The sequence below is a fragment of the Diabrotica virgifera genome, chromosome 3 (assembly GCF_917563875.1).
Source record: "Diabrotica virgifera virgifera chromosome 3, PGI_DIABVI_V3a".
Taxonomy (NCBI): domain Eukaryota; kingdom Metazoa; phylum Arthropoda; class Insecta; order Coleoptera; family Chrysomelidae; genus Diabrotica; species Diabrotica virgifera.
Genome location: NC_065445.1, coordinates 66,928,875 through 66,951,265, shown reverse-complemented (window position 1 = coordinate 66,951,265; position 22,391 = coordinate 66,928,875). Strand labels below are relative to the sequence as shown.

The 22,391-nt window shown below is 34.3% G+C and overlaps 1 protein-coding gene across 1 annotated transcript in view; it reads right to left on the bottom strand.

The window, feature by feature from the left end:
* LOC126881870 (homeobox protein PKNOX1-like) overlaps window positions 1–22,391 on the bottom strand; it is a 162,396-nt gene that overhangs the window by 20,479 nt on the left and 119,526 nt on the right. Inside the window, exons 4-5 of the mRNA XM_050646519.1 lie at window positions 2,572–2,719; window positions 1,280–1,404 (exon numbers count right to left, since the gene is read on the bottom strand). Of these exons, the coding sequence (XP_050502476.1) occupies window positions 1,280–1,404; window positions 2,572–2,719 (273 nt within the window). The remainder of the gene's footprint in view (window positions 1–1,279; window positions 1,405–2,571; window positions 2,720–22,391) is intronic.

Below are 22,391 nucleotides of genomic sequence, written 5' to 3'. Positions count from 1 at the left end.
AAAACTAAAATTAAAACCATTTGGTTTTTAAGAAAATCTTAAGGTTGCAATAAAACCGCTTTCAGCATAAAAGAGCCCACTCTGAAAGAGGTCAATAAAACTAAAAATAAAAACCTTCTTAAAACTTTGTTTTCTTAAGCAACTGGTTTCAAAACTGCTGTGAAGGTGCTTTTAAAACCATGTTAAAAGACACAGACAGTTTTATAGCAAACTTAAAAAGGTTTCTTAAATGGAGACTTTTAAAGATAATTTACTATATTAAATGATTCTTTAAACCCATATACTCCATATAGGCCAACAAATTTTTACATGTGTTATGATAGGTAGATACGTATTTGTAACCATAAAATAATAAAAAGTACTTGGTTATTTCGGACTGTCAAGGTAGAAAAACACTTGCGCACCCAACTTTATTGATAATGTTAACAAAAATAGGTCTAAATAACTCACGCACCCTAAAATTTCTGACTTTTGGCGATTAAAAAATAAAATTCATTATTGGTGTCATTATTGGTCTGATGACTGTTATGTAAATTCTGCCTTTCATTTCTTTTCCGATATTTTTATTTCTCCATATTGTTTCATTCAGGCAACCTGCGTTTCTGTTTGATCTATTCACTTGATCTTCCACTTATGTTTCGAGTTTGCCGTAGCTAGATACTGTGATATTTAAATTCCATCACTTGTTCTATTATCTGACCTTCCAGCTCTAATTTACATCTTACTGGATTTGCTGTTATAAATAACCATGTATTTCGCCTTTTTAGGGGAAATTAACATGTTCAATTTTCTGGCGGTTATATTAAATTGGTGCAGCATACGTTGTAAATCATCTTCACTTTGAGAGATTAGCATTGCATCGTCTGCATATCAGATTATTTTAAGTTGTTTTTCTCCCATTTGGTATCTTTTTTAGTTCTTATTTCTTCCATGACCAGGTTGAACAATAAAGGACTCGGGGAATTTCCCTGACTTAACCCATTGCCAGCTTCAATTTTGCCAGTTGTTTCATCTTCCTTATTAAACTGTTCCTTCAAATTTAAGAAGATGGAGACATATTTTGCAACTTTTGTTTTTGAATCTATCTATCTATCCATTACCTTAATCCAGTGGTGTCATGGCAAAATTAGCAGTGCCGGAACGCACTGCTAATTTTTGTTTACAAAACCTAAATTCTCTATTTATTTTTTTTTCTTTTCTTAACCAGTGCCGGAACGGCGTTCCCGCACCATGACACCACTGCCTTAATCATCAAATAAATATACTTTAAATTACTTACTGGTTGTGGAGGACTGATAGAATATTGCACTGGACTATTTGATGCGGACCCGCTTTCTGAATTACCATGTGACATCATATTATTATTATTTTCCATGCTGTTCATCAAGCCAGTTCCTAAAACATCTTTACAATCGATTAGATCATGCAACTACACTGCCGAGCAAAGAAATCGGGTCACTCGATGAATTATATACACGTTTGATGAGTGTATATTAAGTCCGATTTGAGTGATTTTTTTAGTATGTTATAACCTTATTATTTAAGAATGTCAATGTAATAATATTGTTGCTAGACAGGTAAATGTCATTTTATACCGGGTGTAACAATCATACTGTGTTTTCCTTAAAGTGCGGAGCACTCTGTGGAATATTATAGCCTAGATAAAATATTGAAATTAAAAATCAATTGTAGCCTTAGGCTTTCTTAACATTTTATTTTTTGATTCATTTGCTTAGGTTGGATAATAAAAAAATTAGGTACTTTAACAACTAGCCATGTTCTTCATCAATACAGGTTGTTTCTAAATAAGTGCGACAAACTTTAAGGGGTAATTATGCATGAAAAGATAATGACCGTTTGCTTTATAAACAAATGTCCACAAATGCTTCGTTTCCGAGATACGGGATGTTGAATTTTTTCTTACAAAATGACGGTTTATTTGTTGCTCTAAAACCGGTTGAGATATGCAAATGAAATTTGGTAGGTTTTAAGAGGAAGTTATTGCGCATTTTTTGTTATACAATTAATAATTTTATATTCACCATTGGCGTGCATACTAGATGTATCTAAAATGTTTATACCCTCGGAAACGAAGCATTTGCGGACATATGTTTATAAAGCAAACGGTCATTATTCTTTCATGCAGAATTGCCCCTTAAAGTTTGTCGCACTTATTTAGAAACACCCTGTATTGATAAAGAACATGGTTAGTTGTTAAAGTACCTACTTTTTTTTTATCCAACATAAGAAACTGAATCAAAAAAGAAAATGTTAAGAAAGCCTAAGGCTACAATTGAGTTTTAATTTCAATATTTTATCTATGCTATAATATTTCACAGAGTGTTGCGACCTTTAAAGAAAAAACACAGCATGATTGTTACACTCGGTATAAAATGACATTTACCTGTCTAGCAACAATATTATTACATTGATATTCTTAAATAATATAACATACAAAAAAATCATTAAAATTGGACAACAGGCTTAGGAAATTCGAGACATCAAACGTGTATAATCATCGAGTGACCCGATTGTTTTGCTCGGCAGTGTATGAGTTAATGAGTGACTTACCCTGTGGATAATCCGAGCGCAATAGATTTTCCGATTGCATCTTTCCCTTTAGACATGTTATATACCTATTGCAGAAATCCTTACATAATTCTTGAACTTTTTCTAATTCTAATAGGTGTATCCTTAACACCTGTATTGCTTTTATCATCTGAAAAAAAATTTCCAATTAAATATTATAAACAAAAAAAAATACGACAGTAAAAAAATAAGATTATGGCGGTGGAACAATTTCGTTATTTAATTCGACGGTTATTAGGCATTTACTACCCTTTTTTTTAACATTAATAAACGTCAAATACGGTTGCATCTAAAATATCTCCAGAAAAAATTAATTTTTTAGTAGTTTAACTTAAATTAATTTTATAGTGGTTTTAATTATCACTGATAAGAAGTATCGGTCCTATGGGTTAAACAGCCTAGGCTTCTTTTCACGGTGTTTAACTTTTGTGTGAACAGTTTAAAATTTGGCCATGGTTAAACGTACCTAAATATTGACATTCACCTCGCAGTTTTTGTGACAATTAAAACATTTAAATTTCATCGTGGGTAAAAACATTTACATATTGTAGAATAGTGATACAAAAGTGAAAATATTCTCCTCAGATGGGGGAGAATATAAAAAAGACGCCAGTGTGCGAACTAAATACTGCTGAAGTTATTAGTGTTAGTAATCAAGACATGGATACAGGAACTATCACCACAAATTCTTCTGCTACAAGGGAGGTAAAACTTTTTAATATTAATTGTAATAGTTACGACTTTCAAAATTGTTGTGTTTATGTTGAGAAGACCAATGATCAGAATATTTCCCGTTTGCATCCAATGGTTGTTGCAGATATTTTACATCAAAAATTAAAGATTAATAATATTAAGCAAATTAAAAGTATAGGAAGAAACCGTGTTAAAGTAATCCTCAAATCTATTTTGGATGCAAATAATTTAGTCAATAATAGTCACTTAAAGGACGATAATTTAAAAGCGTATATTCCAAATCACCTCTTGGAAATCAAAGGACTGATACGCGATGTTGATACCAAATATAATATTGACTATTTGAAAAAATATATGAGCTCTAGTTCACCAATTGTTGATATTAAAAGAATGCACAGGAAAGTAGAAAAGGATGGAAATACAGAATACGTCCCTAGACGTAATGTTATAATTACTTTTGAAGGCAATTGTTTGCCAAACTATGTTGTGATAAATTATGTATTTTTCCAAGTGGAAAAATTGTTGGGTAAAGTGACGCAATGTTATAAATGCCTCAAATATGGACATATTTCTAGACAGTGTAAAGGTACACAGGAATACTGTATACAATGTGGACAAATTAAAAATGACATACATACATGTGATGAAACAAAAAAGTATTGCATACACTGTAAAACTGATAAGCATATATCGATCTCTAAAAACTGTCCTTTTTTCGAACATCAAAAAAAAAAAATAAAAAATATCATGATTGAACATAAAATCTCATATTTGGAGGTAAAAAATTTGAGCGACTTAAACGGGATGTTGTATGTATTTATAGAGGTTATAATGTGATACGCGAAGATCGCGATTACGGCTATTCTGGAGTTGCTATTTTAATTAAAACTGGTATTCCTTTTGAGTGCATAACAATTAAAAAAAATTATATTCAAGACTTGCTTGCTTGTGGTATTAAAATCAACTATAAACAAAGTTATTTAAGTTTACTCTCTGTATATAGGTACCCAAAAACTAAAACCAAAACCGAAGATTGGGATAAGTTATTTTCTCAACTAAAACACCCTTGTATCATTGGAGGAGATATGAATGCACATAATTCTCTGTGGGGCTCATATAAAAATGATAATATAGGCCATCAAAGTGTGGAGACAATTCAGAATTTAGATTATGTAGTAATGAATAATGGACAACCAACTTGCCAAACGAGTCCAGGAAACTCAGATTCCATGATTGATGTCACGTTTTGCTCACCATCCCTTTTTGATAAAACTTCGTGGTCTGTAGATCTTGATACCTTGGGATCAAATCATTTCGTTATAAAGGTTGTGATCGATGTCTTGGGAACTAATGCTAATACCATTTATCCCAGTAGTAAGTGGAACATTAAAAAAGCAAATTGGTCATTATACTCTCAGCTTGTTGATACCTTATTAAACGAAAAACCTCACACATCCTTAAATACCCAAGAAAAATATAATTTCCTTATTGACTGTATTAATGAAGCTTCTAAACAATCTATTTCTGAATATAAACCATTTAAATGCAAACGGACTCCCCCTCCGTGGTGGGATTCGGAATGTGATCAATCCGTTGCAGAAAGAAAGAAGGCATTAATAAACTATAAAAACAATTCTTCTCCTGAAAATTTTTGTAAATGCAAAGAAGTAAATGCTCGTGTCAAAAAATTCCTGAAATTAAAGGCCAAACAAAGTTGGGTTGAATGGTGTTCAAAATTAAATAAACAAACTCCATCTACTCTTATTTGGAATCAAGCCAGAAAAATGAATAGGAAAAAAGTTAATTTTTCATTACCTCTAAGTAACTCATGGGTAGACGATTTTTTCGATAAAATAGCTCCACCTTACGTAAATAACCAGTTAGATGTTATTAATTCTAAAACGCTTCCATCTGATCAGAATCATTTTCTCCTTACACCTTTTTCGAGAGCTGAATTAGAATTTGCCCTTGATAATCGCGTTAGTACCTCACCAGGATACGATGCAATCAAATATCCTATGATACAACATTTATCAGATAACGGAAAACAATTACTTTTAAATATATTTGACCAGATAATTATTCAAGGCAACAGCATAATAGATTTTAAGCGTATTATAGTCGTTCCTGTTCCCAAACCGGGGAAAGACCCTAAATTAGCTGAAGCTTACCGACCGATATCATTATTATCATGTATATTGAAGACTCTCGAACGGATGGTTAAGATTAGGTTCGATTGGTGGCTAAGGGATCAAAATCCTTTACCCGCTAACCAACATGGTTTTGAAAAAAGGTTATGGAACTTTAGATTCCTTAACAACTCTTGTTGTAGACATTCAGAACAGTTTTTCCAGGAACAGTTATGTGCCCGCTTTATTTTTAGACATCGAAGGTGCTTATGACTCTGTCTCTCTTTCAATTCTCCAAGAAAAAATGATTACATTTTTTAATATTCCATCACAGTTTGCTTCTAACATTGTAAACCTGTATAAAAATAGAATAATTTATTTAAAAAATAATCATACTCTTATAGGCCCTAGACTTAATAATAAAGGATTACCTCAGGGTTCCGTTTTGAGCCCTATTTTATTTAACATTTACACAGCAGATCTACACAACATCACTATTAACAATATTGCATTTAATATTGTACAATATGCTGACGATTTCTGTTTGTACACAGAACACAAGAAATGTCAGCAATCCATTGAAAACTTGAATAGTGTCTATGGTCTCCATAAAAAATGGTTTATTGAAAATGGCTTTGAATTATCATGCAGTAAATCACAAGTTTGTTTATTTATCAGACATAACTTTCCTAATATTAGCACAATCACCTTAGGTGGGCATAAATTTTCTTTTAAAAATAAAATTAAATATCTTGGAATGATACTCGACCAAAAATTGACCTGGAAGTTACATATTGACGACATGTTGAACAGGTGTAATAAGGGAATAAACTTTCTTAAATCAATTAATAGAACTTGGTGGGGATCGGATGTTGAAGTAAGTTTATTATTTTATAAAGCTTACATACGATCTATTTTCGATTAAGGCAGTGTTTTGTATGGATCAGCAAGTAATACACTACTAAACAAAATCAACGTTTTACAGAATTCAGCCTTACGAATATGTATAGGAGCTATGAGATCTACTCCAGTACAAGCTTTATATTTGGAAGCCTTGGAACCTCCTTTAAATCTAAGACGAAGTTTTTTGTCCAAAAAATATTTAATGAAAGTATACTTACTTAACCCACTTCTATACCAAAAAACAGTGACTTTGAGTTGCCATGATCTAACCAATAAATATTGGCAAAAAAAGAAATCTCCCTTACTGTGTGAAGCTTATAATCAAAATATAGTACTCTTAAAAAATATAGATAAAACGAACGACTTATTCAAAAACTACGCGTACTCTTCTTTCTTTTCTCCTACAGATATTATTGTACCAAATTATAGTGAAAACATATATTTAAATAAAAATATTCTTTTATCCATAACGAACAATTACAATGAGTCAATAGCTCTATATACAGATGCGTCTAAATCTGCAGATGGAACTGGATGCGCCTTTTTTATACCATCGGGACATATAGAAAAGAAATTCAAACTGAAACCGGAGACTTCGATTTATAGAGCAGAGGCTATTGCAATATATGAAGCTTTACTATATGTAGCTGAATTTGATTTCGCCCATATTATAATTTTGTCTGACTCCTTAGCAGTATTGAAATCTCTTGGTAAATATGGACCCCCAAACATCCAAGACTGCCCATACATTTATAAAATTAAACATATTAAACAAAATCTTTTAACCAAAGGAATCAATGTACATTTTATCTGGATTAAAGCACACGCAGGATTTGAACATAATGAGTATGTCGACTTATTAGCCAAAGAAAGCGTTTCATCCGATACCAGTATTCTACATAAAATAACACTGACTGATAGTATAATCTCTTTCAAGTCAACACTGTATCGGGAGTGGAGCTACCAGTGGAAGGAATACTCTTTTGTGAATCAAAATAGATACTCGTTAATTCAGCCCGATATTCCCAAATTTCCTTGGTACAAGTCTTGTAGAGCTTCTAGAAAGTACATAACTTCTATTATTAGAGTACGATTCGGGCACGCATGCTATCCAAAGCATTTATTTAAAATACAGGTTTTGGATAATGATAAATGTGAGCATTGTGAAGAGGAAAGTGATTTAGATCATATATTTTTTGGTTGTTCTAAAAATACAATTTACTCATCTAAATTAATAAATGATTTATTAAAATGTAAAGTAGCAACTCTTTGGAATATACTATATTTATTATCACTTGGTTCTGTAGATGTATACAACTCTTTAATTAACTTTTTAAAAGACAGCAAATTATCATTATAATTCCCTTAAACATTTTTAATTAATACCTTTGGTAGTTAGTTGTTCTAGCTGTTAATCTTAGTGTTACTTAATATCTTTTAGTTGTTATCTTTGTTTTAAACCTGTTTTGTATAACTTGATATTCTTTTTCTCATGATCATCTTTCAGTGCGTCACAGTTTTTCGATTTCTCTCTAACGCATTAAATTGTATGTGACAGAAAAAAAGGCACGTCTGGGAATACTTCGGTAATTATTCTAGTTCGGTGATTATTCTAGTTGTCGATAGATGGCGCCATAATCAAAAAAGAATTATTTATTAAATAAAATAATAATATTATCAATATAATCTGTACAATTTATAAGACTATACAAATGAAAGAAAATACCATTTTATAAATGCAATAGACACAATTGATTTGGTTTTATTCCAAATTGAAAATAAAATTTGACAACTGTCAGATTTAACTAAAATGTCACGTTAGAATAAATGTCATAAATGTGTATTATTACGGACTTACCTTTTTTTCTATAATTTGTGACGCACTGAAAAATGTTCATGAAAAGGAGAATAACTTGTATTCCTTATGTGTCTGGCAGTATGACGGTAAGTCTAAGCCAAAAAAAAAAAATAGGCATTTACTACGGTTGCCTACTCCGACTGTGGTGTGGAAACTTAAATGTTTAACTTACGTCACAAGAGTACACAATCCCAATTTGAAATTTTGGTTTGTTTCCCGTAAAAACTTATTTTGAATTATCCATGAAAAGTTATTTATTATAGCTGTACATCGTACCTATTGTAGGAGCTTCAATAAGAATATATATTTATAAGGTAGGCTAAAACGTTAAAATTTCATTATTTATAAACGTAATAACAATATTGATGAAATTTTAGAAGGCCAGGTACAGGCTGCAGTGTTGCCAAATTTATTATAAATTATTTAAATTCTTACGATACATTATACAAGTGATTCTAATTCACATAATCCTAGCTGACCTCTAAGGACGATAGTTAATTCAGTATTGACGGAAATTCAGTATAAACGACAAATTTTCAGTGTAGAATGGAGATTGAAGTTCTAGATTTCTGTAAATCTTGCATTAACCGTTGGACAAACGTGAACAACCGGTCCTGATTAATTTTAAGTACCAAACCACCTAAATATCAACAGTTTTCCATAATTAAGTATCATAATCCACTAAACATCTTTATTTCATAACTATCTTAACTATTTTCCATACATCGAGGTACGTTTTCCATATAACGAGGTACACTAGATGTCCCATGAAATTCCTATTGAACTGTAACACCTCTATAACGAGGAATATTTAGTTATAACGAGGAAAAATGAAATCTAAGAATATGTTTCTTTACCTTTCTTAGGCAAGCCGCACACCAAAGAAACATGAAACGAAAAACATGAAACATGAAACGTGAAACATGTTTCATGAAAATAAAACACTGCTAAACAAATCTCAAAGTCCGCCCACCAATGAAACGAGTGTGATTCATGCTCATGACACATTTTTATTTTCGGAGAGTTTCATAAATGGCCGGACGTATATTTGTTTAGCAGTGTTTTATTTCCATGAAACGTAATTTACGTTTCATGTTCCTTTGATGTGCGGCCTGCCTAAGACACCTCTGAGAGACAAAGCTAGTCTACAGTTCCTGGTTGTCGCTGTCGTTTCCAATCTTTGGGAAAGATCAAAATATAATAAAAACGCCAAACATACGTGTGTTTTCCTGACATACATTTTTTTGGTCTAATTAATCAATCAAACAACTATTCAGGCCTTGAACGGACTTTGAGTAACGTTGGGATTCTTGGACGATAACAAGTGGTGTCAATTAGTACCAAGACATTCATTAAGAAATATTAGAAACGTTTGCAGCATGTTAATAAGGAATTAATTGGCCGAAACAGGACCGGGCCTGAGTAAGCATTATAATATAATTTACCTATATAAAGATAAATATGATGGTAGAGGACCAACTGAAGTTTAGTTATATTAATATACACTGACACGAAAATTTAGTAGGTAGTTATAGACTAAGGGCCGGTTGTTCGAACGCTAATCAAGAAGTTGATTATAATTAAGTCCCCTTAACAACCATCAAATAACAACACCCCTCATTCGTGCGTCAATTAGTTGATTGTAATTAATTATGTTAATTATCATTATGATAATTAACGTAATTTATTGATTAATTAATTACTAATTATTAATTAACATAACAATTATTAACATAATTGATTAATAAATCTCATAATCGTAATCAATTATGTTTTCAGCAACCTAAACAAAGTTGATATTGACAGTTGGTGACAGTAATTAAATATTTGATAATGATCAGTTGATTCCATTTTTGATAAGCGTTCGAACAACCGGCCCTTAGAGCTGGGATAAGTAAAATTTACTAATCATTTTAGGCACCGTAAGAGTTTATAACTTAAAAAGTAAAACCTAAAAGAAAACGAATGAACACTATGCCGTCAATTTTCAGTTGCACATGCATCGACAGTGAAAAATCAAACTTTCCACTTATGGACGGGATAAATAAATTAAAGGGTACCCCCGTTAAGACAGGCAAGATGCCCTCGCTCCCAGAATTCATTTTTTTTACATTCTATATGATTAAAAACTAAGACTCAGCGCAATTTTAACCCACCACCCCTTCCGCCCAGAGCCGGATTTAAGGCAGTGGGGGCCCCTGGGCAGAACTAATGTGGGGCCCTACCTCCTACCAATGTTATACTATGGTATGCAGCCAACTACAGCGTTTTCCCTTTTAGAAATTAAAAAAAATGTTGATCTACTTTTATAAATATATTTTTAAATAATAAAAAATACAAGAACTGTATCTTGTGACAGTAAAATATTAAAAATAAACATAGTAACATATATGGTTAAAGTTCGGGTACTTTTCCGAGATTTTTTAATTGAAAATTCCTTGATTACGTCGGGCATGTCTAGTTACTTTAAGACATTGTGTTCAATGCTCATTATAGAGAGATGATTCAAACGCTCCTGGCCCAACATAGACCGAAGTCGATTTTTAATTAACTTAAGTTTTGACAATGATCTCTCTCCAATGCAATTAGTTAGCATCAGAACTAAATACATATAAACGAAGTGTCACCTCAACGTTTGGAAACGCATCTTTCACATTTTTTTCTTTTGGCAGTCTGTACATTTGAAATTTTTTACTTTGATGAGCCGATTTCCTTTTTAAATGAATTGAAAAAATCTACAAGTTGTACCAGTTCGACACCTAGGTTTTCATCTAAATTATTGCTATAAATGTCGGTAAGCTCCAGTGAGCGAGTTTCAACTTCATTGGGAGTTAAATTTTCCAAATGATGTAAAAACCCCAAATTGGAATGAATGAATGAATTCATATGCAGAAAACCTGTGACTAAAAGAGGAACTATGATAGTAACAACTATGATAGTAACTGATCTATAATAGTAACATTTTAGGTTTGTTCCAACACGACGAAGAACCGTCATGTAACGATCACGTTACTAGATAATTAACGTTCCATGGGTTACATGGGAACGAAATAATACGTTCCATGGTACTGCGCAGGACGGTGATTGTTACATGGACGGTTTCTAGTTGTGTTGGAACAAACCTTTTGATTCCTAAATTTCTCTGATGTTATCATTTCAGTCTCTGGAGATGTTCCATAATTCAATGGAGTCAGTAGAATATTCTTTAAAAGAATATAAATTGATGAAGTGGAGAATACGCCTTGTGCTGTTTGTCCTCTCGGAGATTTCAAAATATTGCAAATATTCCTGTTTTCAGTAAACACGTTCGATTATACAAACTATTTGCATTGCTACGAGTTTTAAGTTGTTGCCATAGTCTTCTGAAGTTTTGGATAATGCTCCTTTAACACTAGAAGCACCAGAGCGGTAATTTTGACTGCTTTCTATTTTTGACACTCTGTTTTACTTATTCATAGTTATTTTAGAAACTTGATAATTTATGACTTTTCCTAGATCTATTTGAAGATTATAATTTCTCTTTTACAGCTACTTAGCAGAATTACTTTTTAAGATATGCTAATGTCTACCTAGAAGCACCAGAGCAGTCATTTTGACTGCTTTCTCTTTTTGACCCTCTGTTTTACTCATTCATATTGATTTTACAAAATTTACAATTTGGGACTTTAATATTTATTTGAGGATTTTAATTTCTCTTTTACAGGTACTTTTACAGTATAATTACATTTTGAATATAGTTAATGTCTACCTAGAAAAATTGGGTAGTAATGACAAGGTATTCTACATTTTGTTCTATTTTTCTGGGAAGTTTTTACTTATTTTATGTATAAAATGCATCGAAAACATTTGTTATTAGGTAATTTGAGTATACTTTTTGCAAGTGCGTGCTCAATAGGTATTTTGATTTTTCATTGTGATCTTTCTCTTTTCTGCTGTTATCACGTCTCGTCGATATTTGACTGAGCAATAACTATTGGAGTGGTTACAGATTTTGTCAGATAATGAATATGAAGTAGAGTTATGTGATGAAAATGTATCCAATAATGAAGAAGACGAGTATGTGCCTGATAAAGTTGATCCAGGACATTCATCGGGTAGCGATTCTGAAGATGAAGTTGAGATTGAGGATATGCTCAGTACTTCTGCTTCAACTTCGAATGCTGACTTCAATACCTCTTTAGGAATTATTACCAACCAGGTAAGAGGAATTCGCAGAAGCAGTTTAGAGAATTCCTCCATCGACCCTATAGGATGGGAGTTACTTTGCAATAGCGCTAGTACACCAGGTTAGCAACTTTATTATATTAGTAGCTTCACTAGCTTAGGTATATTTATGTATTCACTTAAGCATATAATATTTTTGAGCATATTATTTTTTTATGTGCCTATCCGTGATGAATGTTGGCGACCATCATGGGAATTTTTACCTTATCCGCAGGATGTTCTTCTTCCTGGGCCCCGTTTTCCAAATATTTTTCCTTGCAGGATGGCTTCTAGAAGGGTATATCTGGATTCATTTCGCATAATGTGTCCAAAGTATTCGAACTTTCGAGATTTGATGGTGGTACCCAGTGTTCAAGATGACTTTTTTGATGATCAGTAGGTGTCGCTTCGAAAGATCAGTAGATTTCAGTAGTATCAAGTCGCCTCAAAAATCGGTAGAATTCGGTAGATTCAGCTGGTGAAGTAATAAAGGTCTGTTCGTACAGGAATCACTGACTATCAGCAACTGCACGACGCATGCGTGTTTCAATTGTGCGAACGCTAATATTGAAACACGCATGCGTCGTGCAGTTGCTGATAGTCAGTGATAGTTTCTGATTCCTGTACGAACAGACCTTTAGTTTATACATAGACAACTAGATGTCGCCCCGAAAAATCAGTAGACTTCAGTAGAATTAGGTAGGAAGGCAACCAGATGCCTCAAAAAATCGGTGGATTCAACCGATTTTTCGTTAAATTTACCGAATCCCTCTAAATACAATGATTTTGAGTATTTTAGTAATTTTTAGTATTTCAGTACGTTTAAGGATGCCATCAGTAGATCAGTAGGCGAGGATCTAGATCAGTAGATCTACTGATTTTTCAGTAGGTCTGGGAACACTGGTGGTACCTCTCGGTTCTTCTACATTCTTCTGAGGACCTCCTCATTTGTGACTCTCCGATTCTTTTGTGGCTATTCTCCGATATAGCCACATTTGGAATGCTTCCAATTTTCTGCACATATTCTTTGTTCAAGGTCAACGATTCAACACCACAAAAAACAACAGAGAAGACGTAGCAGGTGAAAGTGAAAAACACGTGAAATTTGTCATATACATAAATGTAAATAAAATTTGTGTGGGTCTTGTACAATTTTGCTACTGCATAAATCGTGCTTAAATAATTAAATAATTCATTTAAATTAATTAAATATGTCTTTTATTATTAGTTATTAACTCAATATAGGTTTTTATCAAATAAAAAGAATTCAAAAACGGCTGGCAATAGAAATTCTAATACCCGTCATTTTGACCGCTGCGGTGCTTCTAGGTATGCAGAAATGTTGGTGCTTCTAGTGTTAATCTGATTATAACCTTTAACTAGTGCTTTTGCTGTTTTACTTCTAGATGATCAGTATCACTTCTAGTAGTATTTACTTTTAAAAACAATACTATTTCTGCCACGGTCGGCGTTGCTCTCGCTTAAAGACGCAGCTTTTAAACATTCGATTAACAAGTTGTATCAAATACTATTGACTGTAATACATACAACTCTTGACATTTCCCATTACATTTGAGGAAGCAAAAAAATAGCGCCATCTAGTGGTCCGCGGTGATAACCAGAGCAATCTAACCTTACATTTATAAAATTGCTTTATTATTGTTTTTGTATAAGTGTCTGAACTATTTTTATTTTAATTTAATTTTGCAAAATTAGCTCGTTATTCAAAAGTTTATAAAATTCAATTTGAATGTTTACGTCAAATTTTACGTTGTCACAACGTAGTTTCACCGCAAGCCGACAGTCGCGCTAGTGGCAACGTGCTTCCAGATTTCTGTGGGAGTTGGATGTATTACAGTCAATAGTATTTGGTTGTATCTATATGTAGAGGAAGTGAAAAATACATACAGTTCATATAATTTTTCTAAGAAATCAAGTAATGCTACGGCAGCAGGACAACTCTCAGCTGCAGCTTTTGCAACTAAATTTAGAGAGTGGGCAGCACACGGAATTCACAACGCCTAGATATTATGTTCTCTAATTTTAGCTTAAATACCATTGTATTTTTTCACTCATAATTGACGAGTTGTCGTAGGACTCTCTCGTGCAGTTTTTCAAATCGATATCATGCTTGTGCAAGAATTTCATTAGAGAATTAAATATATCTTCTGCTTTATGACCGTGATTTGACAAAAATATGAGAAACCTTTCAACAGGAGTGCAACCTTCCATGTAACGAAATATCACAGTTAATTGATTGACAAAAATTATTCTATGTGAATAATGTGCTGATTTTTTTACGTTTGGAGCTTTGTGGGGGCCCCGGGCACCTGCCCAGCCAGCCACACCTTAAATCCGGCCCTACTTCCTCCTCCCCTAGCATCAAAAACATCATTTTTCGTTATTTTTTTTAAGTGGGATGCAATCAATTTTTAAAATTTCAAAAACATCACACGCACAGTTGAGACTTTTACAAGACACGTCTATTTTTTGTAGACCCGTAGGTTGAGTGTACATAATACTACATAACCTCAAATTTTTTTTTTGAAAAAAAGCGTATATTTCTAATTTTTTCAGATTCTTCTTCTCTCAATTTTTCTGCCCTGATCAGTGTAGGTACTTATATCTTCTATTTTTCTGTCTTTTGTATTTTGCTTCTACCAACTTTTTCGTTGGTGTTGCTATATCCCTTTTCTCTTTCTTTAGCACCCACAAACACTTATAGAATAAGGCCGGCATTTGAGTAGCTACATGGATTATAGATCTCATGTAATGAAGATATTTATTAAGAAATACTGTTTTCTACAACAACATTCGCAATAAGGATAAGAGTACACAATACAAGTGACGGTGAGATGAAAGAGAGTCGGTCCAGTGACTCGCTCTTTGTATGCAGTACTCGTATTACACTATCTGTGTTTAAGTTAATATTGATATTTAAATTAAATTAATTCAGAATTTATTGCATTTAAGGTTTTGTCATTGTTTTCTACAAGATATATTGACACAGTAAATACTTGTAAATTGTTCTAGATATTTTATCTGGTTTTGGAATAAGTTGGTATATTAAAATAGACCAACTAGACTTCAGTGATGACATCTTTAGGTCTTCTTCTTCTTATATTTGTTGTAGATGTGTCGATCTGTTAATTCCAACGTTGAAGTATTTCTTGAGAGGTAGATTGCCAGCTATCTCTAAATCTTTTTGATGGTCTCCCCGTTGGACGCTTGCCAGATGGTTTTTCTTCTAGGGCAATTCTTGGTAGTCTGTGCTCCACCATTCTTTTTATATGACTGAACCATTATCTTCGTCTTTGCCTACCCCATCTTACTACATCTTGCACGCCACATTGTTCCCTGATGATGTTGTTTCGTATTCTATCTCTTCTTGTCTTCTCTGCTATTGCTCTTAGTGTCTTCATTTCGGCTGTTTGTAGTATGCTTTTGGTTTTATTGGTGTCTTCTCTTGATTCAATGTCATAGCTCATAACAGGTCTGATGCAAGTTTTATAAATTCTAACTTTGCTGTCCAGTCTCATATACGATTCCAGACCACATATTTCAAACATCCGGACATGACTGTGGCCTTATTTATTTGTCCTCCCGCTCTGGCTGGGTCATGATAACTTGAAGGGCTTAATGTGAAACAATGACAAGACTTAAAAAGGTAGAAGTGAGATATTCGACTTTGAATGTTAAAAATAATATTAAAAAATCTAGTAACAACTTTTATTGTTTTAGTTTAGATATTTCGATGCATCATGCCCTATGGAACTGTAGTTGACAACAATATTAATCAAATTACTTGAAACTCGAGAAAAAACAGCCTTTATTTAAAAAAATGTGGCTTGTTACATTATTCTATTAATAACAAATACCCAAATTTTAGATATATGTAGATTCAGAATTTTCTATTATTGACTGAGTTCGGGGTGGTTTTAACCCTATAGGTGTTAAACAGTGTTTATTTCATTGTCCCCATCAACTTGTTGGAATTTTTGACGAGTGTGTTTGGTTTTTATTGACGGACTTTGTTCATTATCCTACAACCAAATGCAATAATATAACAAGCCACGCCATAAGCCACTATATTAATCTTGAATGGTAATAATGTGACAAGCCACATTTAGGAAAATAATGTATTTTAAGAAAAAATTAGAAGTATATTTAACCCCTCCCCCACCGGAATTTAAATGCAGTGTTTTCCTTTTACAATACCTTTTACTATTGTGCTATTTCTATTAAAAAAAGTTGGACGGGTTTAAAATGAATGGTTTTTGAAAAAAAAATAAGATAAAATTATAGAGCGCATTTTTAAATGTTCTTAAACATCTTCCCTTTTCTCCATTTAACTTGAAAATGATAAGAGATACAGTAATAAAAACTAAAAACTAAATGTTTATCTAAAAAACCCTACATTTTTGTACGGTATCTTTTTTTCGTATCTCATACGCCAGTCAATGGGAGCAAAAATAGGATATTACCTCCGAATTCTATCCTATTGCATGGATTTTAATGAAATTTTTAGAATAGCCTCTACTTATCTCCTAATTCAAAGTCTACCCTATGCCGATGTGTGCTTTTATCTTGGGGGTGGTTCCCACCCCTTCTCGAGGGTAGAAAATTTTTTGGTTAAAATAACCACGGAAGTGGCTAGAGAACTTAATTGTAAGCAAAAACTGTTCTACAATTTTTTTTTGAAAACTCAATACTTTTTGAGTTATTCGTGGTTGATATTTTCATTTAACATAACACCTTTTCGAACGGTTTTTTGCAAATATCTTAAAAAATATGCATCTAACTAAAAAACTATATTATAAAACATTTTTGTAGCTCATAAAAATCAAAAGAGACTAGTTCCTTCATAAATCTTCTAGTTATAATATAAAAAGAGATATATGGTAGGTGAAAATAGTTTGTTTTTTTGGTGCAAGCTCAAATCGTTGTATTCAACTTGAAATAACAGACAAACGGTCGATTTTAAGTGTATAATGTTAAAAACACCTTTTGTAATGCTTAAAAAGTTCTTTAAAATGAGCAATATTAAAGGTATATTGCATTCAAACTAAGCGAGATATGCTGCAAAAAAATTGATTATTAATGTATTTTAAGAAAAAATGAGAAGTATTGTGACGAATTTCTAACTGAGGCCGGTCCTGCCCCTAGCAGTCAACAAACAACAGCGACACGTCATCGACGAGTAATGTCTCCGCTAATCCAGAAGTTTCCCGATGATAGGCGGAGACCTGCCTCAGGCCTTCCAAATGTTCTCGAAGCAGAGCCGTATCTATATAAGCGGATGATTTTTAAGCAGCAGGGAGTCAGTCAATGAACGAGCCGCGACGCGTGATATAATTGTATTCGAATCGGATTTAATGAAATGTATATATTAGTTATCGAAGTTATTATGTTTAGTTAATTAAATCATAAATTTGAGTTGTAAATAAATTAGATGTGTTAGTTGGTGTTATTTGTAATTATTAAAATAAATAAGTGATGTAAATAAAATAATATAAGTAAGTCTTCCTTTATTTAAATTAAACTTAGTGCCTAAAGATATAAATAAATAAAATAGTAGAGTCAATCGCGTAACAAAATTGTGCAGAAGTGAGGATACTTGAAATAAATATCAACGTAAATTTTCGGTTTAAATACAGTGTGGAACCTTTAAAAATAAATTAATATAAATCGTAATAAATAAAGTGTGTGATCGTGTCTACTTTGTGTAAGCTAACAACTGCAGATCTGAGGCTTGAATTGGAAGAAAGGGACCTGGACTCTACTGGCAAAAAGGCTGATTTAGTCAAACGTCTGAAGGACGCCCTAAAAGAAGATGGTCATGATCCAGAAGCCTATTTATTCGAGGACAAGCATGCTGATTTGGTTTCATTAATTTCGAAAGTTTCCTGCTGTGTGATCAAACTCTATGGACTAGTATCGTTGCTACAAAACCAAGTCTCTGCTTCTGAAGTAAAGATCAAGGAGATGGAAAAGAAGATAGAAGAGGATAGGCCCAAATACAAATCGGAGCCACGGCCGATAACTGAAGGCAGTGTAAGTTCTGCTCGAGTCAAAATTCCAACTTTCGACGGAAAATCTTCCCGGAACAGTTATGTGAAACAGTTCGAAGCAGGTGCAAGAGCGAACGGATGGTCTGAAAAAGACAAAGCTGTAAACCTGGTTATTGCTCTTTGAGGAGAGGCTTTAGATGTACTTGAGACCGTAGCAGTAGAGGAAACTAATGATTATGAACAACTTATGAAGAGACTAAACATGCGCTATGGGCAGGAACATTTGGAGTATGTCTATCAGGCGCGGCTTAAAAACCGACGACAAAAGAAAGATGAAGCTCTTCAAGAATATGAGCTAGATATTGCCAGGTTGGTACGATATGCATATCCAACAGCTCCCGAAGACATGATGGAAATATTGGCTGTTCAAACATTTATGGATGGTCTTCGTGATGTTGAAATGCAGAGAACACTGCGATTAGCTCGTCACAAGACGCTGGTCGATGTATTGTCCGCGGCCCTCGAGTTCGAATCAGCTACGCAGGCCTCTGGTGAGTACAGTGCAGTTCGAACTGTGAAAGAAGAAGAGGATGAAGACAAACTTGACCAGCTGGTAAATATGGTGAAAGGCTTTACATCGAAGAAAACGAAGACCATAAATTGCTGCAATTGTGGTGAAAAGGGGTACGCACGGAGTTTAAGGAAGAACGCAAATCAAGAAACTCGCCAGCAGGAAATAAGAGAACGCACAGACCCTAGGGGGGCAGCCTCGACTCAGAACTCCTCTAAAGACCATCTAATACTAATAGCTTCTTTGAAATGTCGTGAAGATAATGTATATGTAGATGGAGAAATAAATGGTAAAAAGTATACTGTGACGAATTTCTAACTGAGGCCGGTCCTGCCCCTAGCAGTCAACAAACAACAGCGACACGTCATCGACGAGTAATGTCTCCGCTAATCCAGAAGTTTCCCGATGATAGGCGGAGACCTGCCTCAGGCCTTCCAAATGTTCTCGAAGCAGAGCCGTATCTATATAAGCGGATGATTTTTAAGCAGCAGTCAGTCAGTCAATGAACGAGCCGCGACGCGTGATATAATTGTATTCGAATCGGATTTAGTGAAATGTATTTATTAGTTATCGGAAGTATGTTTAGTTAATTAAATCATAAATTTGAGTTGTAAATAAATTAGATGTGTTAGTTGGTGTTATTTGTAATTATTAAATAAATAAGCGATGTAAATAAAATAATATAAGTAAGTCTTCCTTTATTTAAATTAGTGCCTAAAAATATAAATAAATAAAATAGTAGAGTCAACCGCGTAAAAAGACAATTACGCCACAAATGGTGCAGAAGTGAGGATACTTGAAATAAATATCAACGTAAATTTTCGGTTTAAATAAAGTGTGGAACCTTTAAAAATAAATAAAATATAAATCGTAATAAATAAAGAGTGTGACCATGTCTTCACAGTGTAAGCCGAAACTTTCTGATCTGCGCCTTACGGAGCTCAGAACAGAACTGGAAAATCGTGAGCTCGACGCAGCGGGGAAAAAGGCTGATCTAGTGGTTCGTCTGAAGAACGCATTACAAGAAGAGGGTCATGATCCAGAAACCTACGTGTTTGAGGACAGGCAAACTGCTTTAATTTCGTCAATTTCTAAAGAGATTTCGGCAGACATCACATCGTTAGAGAACAAAGTTTCCGGAGACATTACGTCGTTGGAGAAAAAGGTTTCTAGTGAAATCTCCCAAGTTTCCTCGGATGTTTTGAAAGTTTCGACAGACATTACATCGCTAGAGAACAAAGTTTCAACAGAGATCACATCGTTAGAGAAAAAGGTTTCTAGTGAAATTTCTCAAGTTTCCTCGGATGTTTTGAAAGTTTCGACAGACATTGCATCGTTAGAGAAGAAAGTTTCGGGTGATATTTCATCCCTTGACAGCAAAATGACTAACGAGATCTCTAAAGTCACTTCGGATTTTGACAAGATATCGTCCATAAAATCTACTTTTGAAGAAAAGATCAAGGAAATAGAAAAGAAACTGGAGGAAACTGAAAAAGTGAACAAAGTGGTGGAACCCATCTTAACAGACATTAAAGATGATGAAACCAAATACAAATTGGAGCCACGGTCGATAGTTGAAGGGAGTGTAGGTCATGCTCGTGTTAAGGTGCCAAATTTCGACGGAAAGTCATCATGGAATAGTTATAAGAAACAGTTTGAAACAGTTTCAAGAGCGAACGGATGGTCTGAAAAAGACAAAGCTGTAAATCTGGTTATTGCTCTTCGAGGAGAGGCTTTGGATTTACTCCAGACCATAGCTGTAGAGGAGACCAATGATTTTGAACAACTTATGAAGAGACTAAACATGCGTTATGGGCACGAACATTTGGAGTATGTCTATCAGGCGCGGCTTAAAAACCGACGACAAAAGAAAGATGAAGCTCTTCAAGAATATGAGCTAGATATTGCCAGGCTAGTACGATTTGCTTATCCAACAGCTTCCGAAGACATGATGGAAATGTTGGCTGTTCAAACATTTATCGATGTCTTCGTGATTCTGAAATGCAGAGAACACTGCGATTAGCTCGTCACAAGACGCTGGTCGATGTATTGTCCGCGGCCCTCGAGTTCGAATCAGCTACGCAGGCCTCTGGTGAGTACAGTGCAGTTCGAACTGTGAAAGAAGAGGATGAAGACAAACTTGACCAGCTGGTAAATATGGTGAAAGGCATTACATCGAAGAAAACGAAGACCATGAATTGCTGCAGTTGTGGCGAAAATGGGCACGCACGGAGTTTAAGTAAGAACGCAAATCAAGAAACTCGCCAGCAGGAAATAAGAGAACGGACAGACCCTAAGGGGGCAGCCTCGACTCAGAACTTCTCTAAAGACCATCTAATACTAATAGCTTCTTTGAAATGTCGTGAAGATAGTGTATATGTAGATGGAGAAATAAATGGTAAAAAGTATACATTGTTGGTGGATACCGGAGCGACCAGGACCATTATACGACCGTCAGTTATAAACAGCCGTAAGAAACTCTTACCAACGAGGTTGCGACTGCGGACTGCCACAGGTGAAAATGCCAACACCCACGGAGAAATCCAGATACAATTAGGGATTGGAGCAGAAAAGTTCGTCCATACTGTCATAGTTGCAGACATCGAAGAAGATGTTATATTAGGAATGGACGTAATGAATTTGCATGGATTTCAATTGGATTTTAAGAACAGGGTAATCAAAGTGGGCAACGAGGAGGTATTTCTTCATCCACATGATGACAGCACTGTGCTAGCAGCCATTAAAGAAGATACAGTTGTGCCTGCGAGGAATGAAACGATCATCGTAGCGCGGCTGCAGGGAATTGTAGAAGAGGGAACACCGGTTATGATGGAACCATGGAACCACGACGAGGAGGTTGGCCGAGGAATCATAATTGGAAAGGAATTGGTTACTTCTGCTAAAGAAATTCCCGTGAGATTGATTAATGTCAATGACTACCCGGTGACCATCAAGAAGGAGACAAAAGTAGGAACTTGTGTACCCGTGACGTCCATAATCCGTCAGACAACAACATCAGATAATTCCAACGACAAGTTCGACCAAATGGTTGCAGTTGCAGATCAATCTCTGAATCAAGTGGAGAAAAGGAAATTAAGGGAATTTCTTCGGCAATATCGTGACATATTCGTACCGAAAGGAGGAAAGACAGGAAGAACGACAGTTGTCAAACATAAAATTGACACTGGTACCGCTAGGCCAATTCGTCAAACAGCTCGACGATTACCACAGGCGAAGAGAGAGGAACCTGAAAGGATTGTTCAAGAAATGAGGAAAGACGGGGTGATAGAACCTTCTACGAGCCCATGGGTCTCTCCGGTGGTCCTGGTCAAGAAGAAAGATGGAACTACGAGGTTCTGTGTGGACTACCGTTTGTTGAATAATGTTACCAAGAAAGATAGTTATCCTCTGCCTCGGATCGACGACACGTTGGA